Source organism: Hyla sarda, chromosome 7 (genome assembly GCF_029499605.1).
Source record: "Hyla sarda isolate aHylSar1 chromosome 7, aHylSar1.hap1, whole genome shotgun sequence".
NCBI lineage: Eukaryota > Metazoa > Chordata > Amphibia > Anura > Hylidae > Hyla > Hyla sarda.
The window spans coordinates 114,871,683-114,887,229 of NC_079195.1; the positions used below are offsets into that span (position 1 = coordinate 114,871,683).

Consider the following 15,547-nt stretch of genomic DNA (forward strand, 5'->3'; position numbering starts at 1 on the left):
CCACAAGATCTACGGCGAAACAAGAAAAAAATATTTGTGGGACAAAATTGGGGGAAAAAAACACAATTTTGGAACTTTTAGGACCTTTCGTTTCTACCCAGTGCACTTTTCTGTAAAAATGACACATTGTATGTATTCCGTAGGTCCATACAATTGAAATGATATCCAACTAGGCTTCTGTCACACTGCCTTTGTGACACGGCAGTGTGACGTCTGTCAGGGAACCCGGGGAGAATAGTGGGAGGAAAAATACATCATGCAACGTTTTTCCTCCCGCTATTGTCAAAAAAAACAACATTGCTCGACAGACCCCATAATAGTGAATGGTATCTATCGGGACCCATTGTTTCCTGTTGAGCCCAGTCAAAAATAACATCCGTTAAGGCACAAAAAAGAAGTGCCTGACGGACATTTGTGGCAGTGTGAAAAAAGGCCTTATATAGGTTTGATTTTGTTTTGCTTTCTTCAAAAAAGTATAACTATTTATATGAAAATTAGCATGTTTAAAATTGTACTCTTCTGACCCCTCTAACTTTATTTTTTAGTATGCAGGGATTTTTGAGGGCTAATTTTTCATCATGTTACTTGTAGTTTAGAAACCGTGAACCTCCAGCTGTTGCTAAATTACAACTTATATCTTTCCCAGACAGCCAAAGGCTGTCTGGAAATGATAGGGTTGTATCTTAGCAACAGCTGGAGGCCCCCTGTTGGGAAAAGCTGGTTTATGGGCTTTTTCCCTAAGGGAGGGCACTATAAATGTACTAACCAATTTTCTGTGTTTTTTTTTCTTATTATTTCAGATCTGTTTATGCAGAGGACTTATATTGATTCGGTGGACTACGTCGATGCCCAGCATTTTTTTTGTTTAACATTAATAAAATGGTTAACAAGGGCTTGTGGGGGAGTGTTTTTTGGAATAAAAGTTTTTATAAAATTTTTATTTTTTATTTACTTTACAAGTAGTGGAAGCCGTCTTATAGACAGAATCCATTACTAAACTGGGACTTAGCGCTTGCCACAAAAACAGCTAGCACTAACCCCCAATTATTACCCGGTACCCACTGCCATAGAGGTGCCAGGAAGAGCTGGTAATAACAGGGTTAAAAAAAAATGCCGCTCCTGAGCCTAGGCAGTAACAGACTGGCATTATTTAGGCTGGAGAGGGCCAGTAACAATGGTCTTCACCCACCCTGGTTACATCAGGCTGTTGCTACTTGGTTTGTATCTGGCTGAGAATGAAAATATGAATAACCCCCACGTTTTTTGCATAAATAAACAATAAAAAAAAAAAGTGTGGTGTTCCCCCTATTATCATTCTCAGCCAGATACCAACTAAACAGCAACAGCCTGATGTTACCAGGGTGGGCAAGGACCATTGTTGTTGGCCCACCCCAGCCTAAATAACACCAGCCAATTACCACCTAGGCCCAGGAGCACTATTTTTGATGACTCAGGCCTGTTGGTATCGGCTCTTCCCGGCACCCCTGTGGTGGTGGGTACTGGGGTAATAATTGGGGGTTAGCGTTAGCTGTTTTTGTGGCTAGCGCTAAGCCCTGGCTTAGTAATGATTCCATTTATTAGACAGTTTCCATTACTAAGCCTGTAAAGTCAATTTAAACAAAAAAAAACAACACTTTTTGGAAAACTTTTACTCCAAAAAAACACTCCCCCCGCCATTTTATTAACATTAAATAAAAAAATGCTGGTCAACAACGTGGTTCACTGAATCCAAAGAAGTCCTCTGCATACATGGATCTGAAAAGATAAGAAAAAAGCATGAAAAATAGGTTAGTACATTTATAGTGCCCTCCCTTAAAGAAAACGCTCAAAAACCAGCGTTTCCTAACAGGGAACCACCAGCTGTTGCTAAACTACAACCCCATCATTTCCAGACAGCCTTTGGTTGTCTAGGAAAGATATAAGCTGTAACTTAGCAAAAGCTGGAGTCTCGCTGTTTCTAAACTATAACTCCTGTCATAGGAGGTGTAGTTTAGCACCAGCCGCTCCCCGGCCACCCTTCCACTAGCTGTTGCAAGATTACACTGTCCTGTTGGGGCATGCTGGGAGTTGTAGTTGCAAAAGCTGGTAGTTGCGAGACCGACCAGCCAATCACAGCTCAGGCCGGAAAATGTGCAGTTACAGTGTAGTTTCATATTCCTTGCAGCCAGCCAGCACCGCTCCCCAGCCACCCACCTACAACTACCAGCTGTAGCAACTACAACTCCCAGCATGTCCTCACTGACAGGGCATGCTGGGAGTTGTACTCCTGCAATGGCTAGCTGGCAAGTGGGAGATCTGGAGCAGGGGCTGCTGCGAGCGGCGGCGGCAAGGCAAAGATAGGCAGAGGTGAGGGGGACGCTACACACACAGGAGGAGAGCGGCCGGGGTGGAGGTGTTGGCAATTGGCAGGGGGGGGTATTGGCAATTGGCGGGGGGCTATTGGCAATAAGCAGGGGGGCTTCTGCTCCCAGGTCACCCACCCGCAACTACCAGCCGTTGCAACTACAACTCCCAGCATGTCCTCACTGTTAGGGCATGCTGGTAGTTGTAGTCCTGTAACGGCTATCTGGCGGGTGGGAAATGTGGAGCGGGGGGCTGCTGCGAGCGGCGGCAAGGCAAAGATAGGCGGTGGGGGGACATGACACAGGATGAGAGCAGGGGACAGGAGTTAATATTTCCCGCAGGAACCATGGTCTTGGCTCCCTGCGGGAAATATGAAATCCCGCTCTCCAAAGCAAGTTTTGTAAGCCAGGTCCGGGCGCGATCATAATGGTTCGTCGAGAGGTTACTCATATTTTTCCCCCTCGCAGAAGCATTATTCTTGCATAGATAGGAAGTGTGGGAGTGTTTACCAGCAACCAATGTTGTTATATGCTTGGCATGCCCTCTCCGCATGGTTTGACCATGATATGGCGATTGCTGAGCTGGATCTTGTGGGAGGACCTTCTACCCCATTTAAGTTGTGACTTAAATCATATTTTTCTTCTAATGTTCTCTCTGACTCTGATCCCATTTGGGTTTGGTCCGCCCACAAGGTCTACATTAGAGGTTGCCTTATCTTGGTTGCTTCCGGGTTGAAGCAGGAATGTGGCTGTCACCAGGATACCCTAGAACATTAACTGGAGAGGCTTTCTTTGGCTCATCAGAGGAACCCTTCTCTTTATCTTCTTAGGGCACTGTGGGAGGTCAGGGTCCAGTTGGATGCTGTTTTATCTACCCGAGTAGAGAAGGCTCTGCATTGGTCCAGAGCCACATCGTTTTGCCAACAAGCCTGATAAATTATTAGCAAGGATGCTTAAATAAAAACAAATCCTTAACTATGTTCATAGTGTCCAGCTGCGCCCTGGTTCCCGTTCCGCTCATCCCTGTCGTATTTATGACGCCTTCTATTCTTACTTCTCTAACCTGTATTCTGCTCCTGACCAACTGCCTCACTTTCAACCTTGTTTTTCTTCTTTTCTCCAATTTTTGATTTACCTTCTCTCTCCTCGGAAGATAGGGACTTTTTTTAATGCTCCCCTATCTTTTGAGGATGTCTCGTCCACTATTGCTAATTTAACCCCTTAAGGAAGCAGGGTTTTGTATTTTCATTTTTTCCTCATCACCTTCTAAAAATCATAACGCTTTCAATTTTGCACATAAAATTACATATGATGGCTTATTTTTTGCACCACCAATTCTTCTTTGCAGTGACATTAGTCATTTTACCCCAAAATCCATGGCAAAACGGAAAGAAAATTCATTGTGCGACAAAATTGAAGAAAAAATTTCATTTTGTAACTTTTGGGTGCTTCCGTTTCTACGCAGTGCATTTTTCGGTAAAAATAACACCTTATCGGGGTCATGTCCTGGCAGCGCATGGCGGCGGTCGCATACCTCTAGTGCTCTGCTGCTAGTGTGGCCATACAGCGACTACACAGCGATTTTACCCTGTTCTTTACTCTCACCCTCTCCCTGCTGATACCGGAGAGCAGTACCATCCGGATGATGACCCGCAAGAGGAGCAAAAAAAGCCAGCTGAAGCTCACAGCCTTCTTCTCTGCGGCAGAGGCCTCTCAGGATGGAGCGGCCGCGTCTCCTCCTCACCGGGGCTCTCAAGCGACTCAGTGCGACTCCGCTTCTCCAGCCATCGGAGGTGCCTCACCGGCTTCGTCCTCCTTCCAGGGCAGCAGCGACCCAGGTACCTCTCCGGGGATACCCCCTGACCTGCAGTTGGGGCGGCCTCTATCTGTGCCCAGAACACCACAGGTGTAAATGTCCCCAAAATCCCCTGTGCCCCAGGGGTCCTGTACAACTTCTGCACAAGTTGGGATGTCTGCCGCACCCCTCACTGAGCAGACTATGAGAGGCCTGCTGACGGAGCTGAAAACTTCTATTCAGCGGGACTTAAACTCGGCAGTTTCCAGTATACAGCAGGAGATCTCCTCCTTGGGGTCCCGAACTGCGCATATAGAAACTAAGATGGCGGAGCTCACCTCCTCTCACAATGAGGTGGTTGATGCGACCAACTCCCTGGAGGATGAGGTTCTGGCGCTTAGACTGAAAATAGCCGATATGGAGGATAGGTCACGGCGCAATAACCTGAGGGTTAGAGGAGTCCCTGAGACAGTTAAAACTGAAGACCTTAACCCCTTCCTGACCGACTTCTTTACCCTCCTGCTGCCTCAGGCATCCTCGCTGGACCTGCTCATGGATAGAGTTCACCGTCTCCCGAAGCCGAAATCCTTACCTGCTACTGCTCCGAGAGATTTAACCCTCGCCTCCACTTCTTCCACATCAAAGACCAACTGATGACGGTGGTGCGCTCTCCTCCTTCCCTGCCAGAGCGATTTGCAGAACTACAACTATATGCCGACTTATCTGCAGCGACCTTGGTGAGACGTAGTCAGTTCGGCACGGGCACGAGAATCTTGAGGGAGCACGGCATACCCTATAAATGGGGTTTTCCCGTAAAGCTGATCATCACTAAAAATGGTGCAAAACATGTTGACTCCTCTCCTGAGGATTTGGAGAGACTCTGTGCTAGGATTGAAGAAGAATGGAGTGTTGTGCCCAGCCGTAAACGGTGGAACCGCAAGTGATATACTGCATTGTTTGTTCATTAACTGTTCATTCGCCCTGTTCTCTCCCTTTCTGTACAGGAGCAGATTGGTGGCCTGTCCGGGACTGCTTGGGACTATGGTGGGAGGGTTTATACTGGGGTTGATATTCCTCTCATTATGGTTCCTTTTCTTACCGTTCAGGGTAATTTCTACAATGTTGCTTTGTTTTATGTGGCCCACCTGCGGGAGTGTTCTATTTGTACCCCCACTAGGGCCTATCACATGGTCTTGAATCATATCTACCTAGTTGTTTTATATGTTGTTGCTTTGTTGTTGGTTTGTCCTGTCTGTCTCTCTGTCGTGTTTGTCCCATCTTCATGTGCTACTGAGATCACTGAATTACACATGGTGGCCACCGGGTGCTTGTTATATATGGTCGCAGTCGCTAGATCTCTGACACTACCCTCACTTATGTGCGTAGCAGCACTACACACACTGGAGATGCCAGATTGTTATGGGTATTAAGGTAGTGTCCATTAATGCTAAGGGGCTTAATTCTCCTTTTAAGAGGTCATTGGCGTGGAGGGAAGCTAGGAGGCTGCACGCTGATGTTCTCTGTGTTCAGGAGTCGCATTTAAATGCCCCTGATGCCCATCGATTTGCCTACAAACGGTACCCGCACATTTTTCACTCCCCTGCTGTCCACAAAAAGAGGGGGGTACTCATTGCTATAAGGGATACAGTGGCTCTGGAGGTACTGGCTGTGGAGGCGTGTCCTGAGGGGCGTTATGTTATTCTGGTGTGCTTGATTAATAATGTTCACTACACTATAACTTCGGTTTATGCACCAAATAGACGGCAATGTGCCTTCCTTAGAGCTGTCCTTAGGAGGGTGGCATCCGTCTCGCGGGGACATTTCCTCCTTCTGGATGACTTTAATTTGACTATGTGGCCTACAGCCGACTCAACCTCCTCTAGACTACACACTGAACCTTCAGGGTTCTTCACTGTCACGTCTCAGGCTGAGCTGTACGATGCATGGCGGGTGCTTCACCCCACTGAGGCAGACTTTACCTTTTACAGTCATGTACATCGTGTATACACTAGAATTGACTACACTCTTGTGTCTCGCTCCCTGTTGCCGCTGATAGCTGATGCCTCCATTCTCCCTATCGAATGGTCTGACCACTCCCCTGTCACCCTTACCATTAGAGAATCGTACCAACAACACCTGGTACCTGTGTGGAGATTAAATCCTGGGGTCCTTCACAATACTGAGTATGCTGAGGCCACCTCACACATGATCCCTACGTTCTTTAGAATTAATGACACGGGGGACGTCTCTGACACTACCATTTGGTGTTCCTTCATGGCGACTCTACGGGGTCATTTCATTAGTCAGGCGGCCCACGATAGGAAGACCAAACAGCTACAGACTACTGAATTACAACATCTTTTAGCAGACCTCCATAGGCAAAACAAACAGCGCTATTCCCCTGCTCTTGCGACTGAAATCTTGCAGGTACAGGCGAAACTACACTCCCTGTCTCTCCACACACATGAAATGGCTCTCAGAAGTTTAAAGATGAACTGGTATTGGCAGGGCAACAAAGCGAGCTCCCTCTTGGCTAAACAGCTTAGGAAAAGGGATGCTAGGGCTAGGATTCCCTATATCACTAGAGGTGATGGGGTTAGGGTGGTGGACCCTAAGGGAATTGCTGACTGCTTCGCTGCATTCTATGGGAACCTATACAATCTTAGTCAGTATGCCCAGACTCCACAGCCCACAGCGGCCTCTATCTCCTCATTTTTCTCCTCTGTGTCTTTGCCTTCCCTATCTCCTGACCAGATTGCTGACCTGAGTCCTCCCTTCTCGATTGAGGAAGTGCTGTCCGCTATTAAGGCGCTTAGGCTCTTGAAGTCCCCTGGCCCTGATGGGATCACCAATGAGTTCTACAAAAAATTTGGCACCCTGGTGGCTCCCTATCTAACTAGGACTTTTAATAGCGTTGCTTTGTCCGGATCTCCCCCGGCTGAAATGTTAGAGGCTTTGGTTGTCACCATTCCCAAGCCGGGGAAGCCGCTGGACAATGCAGCTAATTACAGGCCGATATCGCTCCTCAACTGTGATATTAAACTTTATGCCATGGTTCTGGCCTCTCGCCTTAACTCCATTTTGCCTTCTTTGATTAGCAGAGATCAGGTAGGTTTCATTAAAGGTCGCCAGACGCTGGACAGCACCAGGAGGTTTATAGACTTGATTGCTAGAGCTCGAGCGGACCGGGCGCCTTCTCTGCTCCTTTCTTTGGATGCGGAGAAGGCGTTCAATCGCGTCCATTGGGGGTTTCTCAGAGAGGTGTTGGGGAAATTTGGCTTCCCCCCGGAGACTAACACTGCCATTATGGCCCTGTACACCTCGCCCTCGGCTAGGGTCTTCTCCGGTGGCAGCTTATCTGATAAATTCACACTGAGTAATGGGACTAGGCAAGGGTGTCCCCTGTCCCCCCTGATTTTTACCCTTGTAATGGAGCCCTTTGCTCAGCGGATTAGGGAGTGTGATAAGATCAGGGGTGTCACCGTGGGTTCTGGTGAACACCGTATAGGACTCTTCGCAGATGATGTCCTGATTTGCTTATTGGACCCACAAATGTCGTTGGATCCAGTGATGCACATCATCGATGAGTTCGGGTCCGCTAGCTACTACAAGATCAACCCGACTAAGACTAACGTTCTACCTATTAATGTCCCCTTGGGTATGCAGACTGCTTTCCAGAGTAAATTTCCCTTTGTGTGGGCACAGGAGTATATTCCTTATTTGGGTATTGCATTGACTGCAGTGCCCTCGGATACGATTCCCACTAATTTCTCCATGCTACACTCTCATCTAACTAAAGAGATCGAGCACTACTCGTTGCTCCCAGTGTCGTGGGTGGGACGAGTGGAGGCTTCCAAATTGATGCTCCTTCCTAAGATTTTATATTTTTTTAGGAACATCCCGATCATTATCCCTGCTAAAATTATAGCCTCACTTCAAAAACTACTCTTGCAATTTATTTGGGCGGGCCGGAGGCCCAGAGTGAGCGCTCATCTGTTGTATCAGCCGGTGAAAGATGGAGGGATGGGAGTCCCCAACCTGAAATGCTACTATAATGCGGTGCTGCTAGATCAGTTGAAGAAATGGTGGCCTAGGAGGTGACCCTCCTCACTGGGTTGACTTGGAGGCGGCCCTGATAGGTACCTCGTCCCTTAACAGTTTTATGTGGTCTCTTCGTTTTTCTCCCTCCTCTGTTTTCTCTTCCCCCTACTCTACTATTGCAGCTGCCGTGAGGTTGTGGAGCAAATCAACTAGGGTCCGGACGCTGTGCCCCCACAGATTGGTAGACATACCTCTGAGAGCGATTGGGGACCACTTGCTGGACATTGACCTTGAACCCTGGATCTCGGCGGGTGTCCGAACAGTGGGTGACATATGGACACCGGATGGTATTAGGACTTACTCTGACATAGTGTCTACCTATTCACTGTCACATAAGGACTTTTACAAGTATCTACGCATAAGACATTTTTTGCACTCCCTTACATGGCCTGATTCTTTACCTCACACCTCTTATGAAACGCTATTTTTTAACTCACAATCTGCTACAAGAGGTATATCCGTCACCTATTCTGCATTACTTTCTATTGACACCCCTGACCGATTTGGTTTTCAGACTAGGTGGGAGGAGGACCTGGCACGCTCTTTCTCTGCGGAACAATGGAGCTTTATTTTTGATCTGCACAAAAGACACTCTAGATGTGCTACTCACCTTGAGGCTTCTAGGAAGCTACTGTATCGGTGGTATTACACACCGATGCGCCTTTCCAAATTGTACCCTGCAGTTTCTCCAGTGTGCTGGAGGTGCTCCTCGGAGCCTGGTTCGCTTCTGCACATATGGTGGACCTGCGAGAAAATACGTCCCTTGTGGATTAGAATTAAGACCTTCTTGGACACCCTTCTGGACTGCCCTTTCCCTTGGGGTCCAGAGGTGGCCCTTTTATTCTTGACCTTAGAGCAGGTTCCAAAAAAGTCATCTCTTATAATGTACCATATTCTTACAGTTACGCGAACCTCTATTGCCCGTAACTGGAAATCCACTGACGTGCTGGGTCTTCCTGCCATTGTGGCTGTGGTTCACCATAACCTCACCCTTGAAACTATGATAGCCAAGCGATGTGGTGCTAGGGGTCGAATTGCCTTTCTGGAACATTGGCTGCAAGCTGTTGGCGCCTCAATTGAAGGGACGTCCTCCCAGTCTCACTGACCTGATAGTCTCTCTACCACTTTAAGATTTTACACTATTCGTGGCCGACCACTATTATTATGATTATTGCTTTCTTGTCTAGCACTAGATGTTATACTTTAGCGTGCTGTTGCTATGGGACTGTTATGTTCTACTGTTTTTGTTTGTTTGTTTGTTTTTGTTTTTTTTGTTACCATCTCTGTATTTGGCTTCTATTCTCGAAGCTTGTTTGTACCTATTTTGAAATTATAAATAAAGTTTAAAAAAAAATAACACCTTATCTTTATTTTGTAGGTCCATACGGTTAAACAGATACCCTAATTATATAGGTTGGATATTGTCGTACTTTGTAAAAAAAATCATAACTACATGCAGGAAAATGTATCTGTTAAAAATTCTCATCTTCTAACCCCTATAACTTTTTTATTTTTCTGCGTATGGGCTGGTATGAGGACTCCTTTTTTGCGCCATGTTCTGAAGTTTTTATCAGTACCATTTTTGTATTGATCGGACTTTTTGATCGCTTTTTATTCATTTTTTCATGATATAAAAAGTGACCAAAAATACACTATTTTGGACTTTGGAATTTTTTGCGTGCACGCCATTGGTCGTGTGATTTAATTAACGATATATTTTTATAGTTCGGACATTTCTGCATGCGGCGATACCTCAAATATTTATTTTTATTTACACAGTTTTTTTTTTTTATGGGAAAAGGGGGGTGATTTAAACTCTTATTAGGGAAGGGGTTAAATGACCTTTGTTAACTTTTCTTTTTCACTTTTGTTTTTGCAGTGCTATAGCTCCCATAGGGACCTATAACACTACACACACTGATCTCCCATGCTGATCCCTGCAAAGCCATAGCTTTGTACGGATCAGTGAGATAGGGGCTAGATTGCTCAGGGTTGGAGCAATCAATCAACGATCGGACGCCGCGGAGACAGGTAAGGAGACCGCTGCTTACGTACCAGCTGATTTTATTGCGATGTCCCGATCAGCCCGCGTCTGAAAGTGAAAGCGTTTAGTTTCACTTTCAGACGCGGCGGTCAACTTTGATCGCCGCATCTGAAGGGTTAACAGCGCGCGGCATCGATCGATGCCACGCGCTGTTAGCCCAGGATCCCGGCTATGATTAGCAGCCGGGACAGACCCGGTGTGATGGGGGGCCACGGCGTGACCCCGTTTTAAACACCGGGACCGGGCGTACAGGTACGCCCTACGTCCTTAAGAAGTTAAAACTAGGCAAAGCGCCTGGCCCTGATGGGCTATCAGCCCAATATTATAAGAAATTTTCTTCTGTCCTAACTCCTCACTCGGTCTCCTTTTTTAATCGCCTTTTCCATGCTCATTCCCTTCCTTCTGAATATCTGGATGCTCTCATCACTGTCCTCCCTAAACCCCATAAGGACCCATCTCTTGTATATAATTACTGCCCTCACATCCCTCATAATTCTAAACACCATAATTATTACCTCTATTCTAGCCTGTCGACTTAATACTCTTCTTCCCAACCTGGTACAAGCTGGCCAAGACGGCTTAATCCCCTGCAGACAGGCCTTGGATAATGTCAGGCAGGTCCTGGATGTCATGCACTGGGCTTCTTCCTCCTCTAACCCCCTTACGATGCTAGCTTTAGACATAGAAAAGCATTCAATAGTGTCTCCTGGGCATATCTGCCATCTTGACAGGATGGAATTTGGGGGGCCTTTTGTTCACCTTATTAGTTTTCTATATTATCGACCCTCTGCTTTTCTTAAACTACCTCCTACCAACCCCCTTCCTATCCCCATTTCTCGTGGAACAAGCCAGGGGTGATGGAACCCCTGGAGGCCCTTATTAGACTGTCCCCTTATATCTTTGGGGTTATAATCGGCTCCTCATGCTATAAATTAAGCTTATTCACATTCACTTCTCTTAACCCTTACTCCCCCTCTAACTTCTCTTTCCAATCTTTTTCGTACCCTCTCTGACTTTTCTCTCTTTTCTGGGTTGCGAATGAACGCCTCGAAATCCGATACTCTTTTCTGTGGTGTTCCTTGGCACACTCTTTAGAGCGGACCTTTGCTCCTGGGATGTGCCTTACCTGTCCTGGATCGGTAGGGTACATATGGTAAATATGGTGGTCCTACCACAGCTTTTGTACTTCTTCAAAACCCTGCTGGTCCCGGTCTCGTCAGCAGATCTCAAGATGCTCCAATCGGACGTTTCTGCTTTTATTTGGCGTCATAAACACCCCTGCTGCTCATTTGAGTCAGGTTGCTTGGTTCATGGCTCCAGAGGGGGCACCCCTATGGGTTTGATTGGAATACTCTCTACTCTTGCCCCACTCCTTTCCTGCCCTTATGCACTCTCTCCAGCCTATCTCCCACTATGTCCCCTCCTCTGCTCTACTTACCTTATATTCCCTCTCCCTGTTGCGGTTGGTCCGGTTTCACCTTCAATCTCCCTCCTTTCCACTGTCTCCTCTCTTAGGTAATCCTTATTTCTCTCCTGGTCTTCACCCCTCTGACTTACTCTGGTGGAACTCATTGAATTTACATAGATACCATGACTTCCTTGTTAGGGTTCGCCTTCTGACGCTGGAAGAATTTCGGACTTGTTTTAATTGCCCAGCCTCAGAATGCTTTCCAGTAAATCAGGTATTCTTGTTTCTCCACTCTCTATCTACTTCTCTTCCTACCTCTTCCCCATTCCTGTTGTCAATCCCTTAGTTGGGGTAGCTGGCAAGTCTCCCTTACAAAGACATCTCTCAAAATCCTCCACAGGGCCTATTATGTCCCTACACGATTGCATAGGATTTTTCCATCCTCCTCGCCATTATGTTTCCGAGATTGCGGCCACCTTGGCTCTATGCATCATATCTGGTGGTCATGTCCACTGGTTAGGACGTTCTTGTCCTCTGTGGTGTCTATACTGCCAGAGGTTACTGGATTCCCATGCCCCCCCAACACATGTTTTGTCTCCTCTGTATGCCTTATAGGCTCTTCCGCTTAGCTCAATTTGTTCTTATGGCAGCTAAGATTCATGTGGCGGGGAATTGGAAATCCTCTGTTCTCTCCCCAGATAGAGTTGTTGACCGTGCTAATTCTATTATGCTCTCTGAGAAACTCAATGCCATGAGGGATGATGTGGTGGAATGTTTTGAACATCTTTGGTCCCCTGGATGTCTTCCTCCTATTGCCCCGATGTTCGCTTTACCTTATCCTTATATTAACCTGCTATGCACTGACAGCTTTGCATTATTTCTTATGACAATATTTGTATTTCTTGTATTGTTTCTTATTCATCCCACTGTTTAATTATGTTTATTTACTGATTTTGTCACAACTCGGGTTGCATCCCGTACTGTTTGCATATTGTGCAATCTTTTTTACTCCTAATAAAAACTTCTATGTTTGTTACAAAAAATTAGAACAGCAGACATGTTGTGGCCCAGGAAAGAGATAGGAAGCTATGCTGGTGACCAAGAATTAGATTGGAAACCTATGCTAGGGACTATAATAGAGATGAAAAGCAATGTTTTGAACTAGAATTGAGATAGTGATCTAGGCTGGGGAGGAGAAATAGTATTCTTGCTGGGGACAATGAACCAGATGGGGACCGGTTATTATTCCCATAATAAAAAGCATAAATTGTTATTTGTGTGCTGTACATGCTTACTGAAGTAGACCCTGATACTGAAATAGACACTTTGCACAAATGTAAGTGGTTATCTCATAGAGGTTTCACTGTGTTTTAGAATGATTAAGATTTATATAAATCCAGAAAACTCATTTAATTTGTTTTACTTTCTCGTTGCTGCTGAAATTTTGTCTCATTAATTTAAATAGGACCCATTTTTCAGCCACAAAGGTTTCTACAACATCTTTGCCTTTGCTACTATTCTTTCCTCATGGTATATGTTCTAGAAAAAGACATATAAGAAAATGGAAATATTGCATAATACACACACTGATACAAACCAAATAAATATGCACTGTTAATGCTTATCAACATACTAACAGACTTTAACATATTTTTGTAGTTAGGTGGAAGATTGATCATAACATCCAGTGAACTAAAAGTACTATGGAATCATCTAAATTTATCACCGGACCTGTACAGCAGCATAATGCTTGTAGGAAGCTTGTTCGAACCAATTGAATGGTTAAAATTTTTAGCCCTGGCATGTAGCGCTCTTGGAGTGGTAAGCAAACCATTGGCAGTAACCCTCAGTGTGAAAGTTTTATAACATGCTTAAAAAGTGATTTAAAGGATTTTATTGGCAGAAAATTTCTTGGTCAAGAGGGCAAGCATAGAATAATGCTTTTTTTACTTATTTTTGCTCCCTATATGCTCTCTTTCCATAGGACTTCATAAACTGAAGAAGTGTATTAGCTTACAGGCCTTCCAATGCAAGCTAGTAAGCATTAGGATATGTTCTCACTAGGGAATTTCCATGCATGGTATTGTACTCTGGAATTACGTTGTATGAACCATAACATTGGTGTAAATGGGTCTTCCGCTGACCCACACTGCGAAGTTCCACCACTGAAATTGATCTGTCAAAAGAATGATCATACTCATTCTTTTGGTTGATCTATGAGTGGACTGCATTGCCATTAATGGTGAATGCGTAGGTCTGAAGGATTTTGGCGATGACCACCAGATTCCTGATCAGAATTCTGCATTAAGATTCCGTAGGGTGAACATACGCTTAGAGGGGAGAAAAAACTAACTGGTCAAATTATATGGAAAATTGAAATTAATTCCTTTGAGGTAAAAGGTCCCTTAAGGACATCCCCGAGTGATCGCGAGGTCCCAATTGGCTGGGATGATAGCCAAAGGGTTCCCAACCTACCTCCCTGCCATGCAAACTCTGACTATCCAGGCTGCCTTGGTAGGCTAAAAAACACATTGCATAAAACACTGATCAATGCTATACTATGGCATAGCATAGAACAGTGTTTGCAATCAAAAGATTGCATGTAATAGGGGATTAAAAAAATGTGAAAAAATATTTTAAAAAGTGAAAGTAAATGTGAAGAAGCCCCTCCCTTAATAAAAGTTTAAATCACCCCCATTTTCTAATTTTTCAAACAATGTCAGCAAAAAGTAACCATAACCAAATTTGGTATCACTGCATGCGGAAATGTCTGAACCTATATAAAATATAATGTTAATGAAATTGCATGGTCAAAAAATGAAAAAATCGCTGTGTCCTCAACGGGGTTAAAATGACCTAAGAACAACAACAACAAAATAACAACCTGTAATGATCAGTTATGTCTAACCTCTGTTGTCACAGAGAACATGCTGTGTCTGAATTAAAAATAACAGACTGATCAGTCATTCTTGTGAACATGAGACATGATGATTGCAGTACAATGAAAACCTTGGATCTTCCAGAAATGCTCGCTTATTGCTGGCATTTACAGAAGACTATTACGGTCAAATCAACATCTTTTTAATTAAACCCCTGTGTTTGCAATAATACTAAATCAACTTTAAAATCTTCTGTTTAAAGGGAGTTCTGAGTCATTTTAAAAAGCTGTAAAAAATACATATTGGTTATTGCTGTGATGCCTACTGAAAATCAGCAGTGCTCATTAAATAAATGGGTAGGATTTTTTATGGTTGAGAGCTATTCACTTTAAAAACAATCTACACCAAAAAGTATTTCAAGGCACTAAATAAACACCTTTGCAAAGCATTTGTTTCTTGCTTTATACCTTTATATGCTACAATCGAATTTCTCCATAGGTCTTTGTTAATAATTTTGCTTAGTTTATATTTTACAGCCTGACATGTAAGCGCTAGATACTCTCTATAAGTTAACACATAACACATGTAATTCTCTCTTAAAGACGGCATTGCTGCTTTCCTCTCTCTCAAGCCTGTGTGAGATGTCCTCCAATGTTTCTTTCTTCTCCATCTACAGTCTGGTGTGTAACCCCTTCCCTGATCTCTCTAATACTGATAGATCAGAAAGTCCATTTGACAGATTTGTCTTATCTTTCTCATAACAAACTAAATAACAGGAAATTTCTAATGAAGACTATTTAGAAATTTCCTACATTTTGCATGAAATAGTGAAAAGAAATATAGTGCAAAGATGTCTCTAGCCTTTAATCCACTCCAAGATGGATGTTATGTATACTAGATCTATAGGAACAGAACGTTGATCCAGAGATTTATTCTGACTGCCATATTTGGAGTCAGGAAATAATTCTTACCTCTAGT

The 15,547-nt window shown here is 44.5% G+C and overlaps 2 protein-coding genes across 5 annotated transcripts in view; one reads left to right on the forward strand and one right to left on the reverse strand.

Annotated features, from left to right (window-relative positions):
• Positions 1–15,547, reverse strand: part of LRRC20 (leucine rich repeat containing 20) — a 787,843-nt gene that overhangs the window by 295,969 nt on the left and 476,327 nt on the right. The window lies entirely within an intron of this gene.
• The window catches only part of LOC130282344 (ropporin-1-like), a 90,834-nt gene that overhangs the window by 45,343 nt on the left and 29,944 nt on the right, over positions 1–15,547 (forward strand). For 2 of the 3 annotated variants that reach the window (XM_056530491.1, XM_056530489.1), the window contains exon 4: positions 13,350–13,511. The exons of the other annotated variant lie outside the window; for it this stretch is intronic. In XM_056530491.1, the coding sequence (XP_056386466.1) occupies positions 13,350–13,511 (162 nt within the window). The remainder of the gene's footprint in view (positions 1–13,349; positions 13,512–15,547) is intronic. 3 annotated transcript variants of the gene reach the window in all.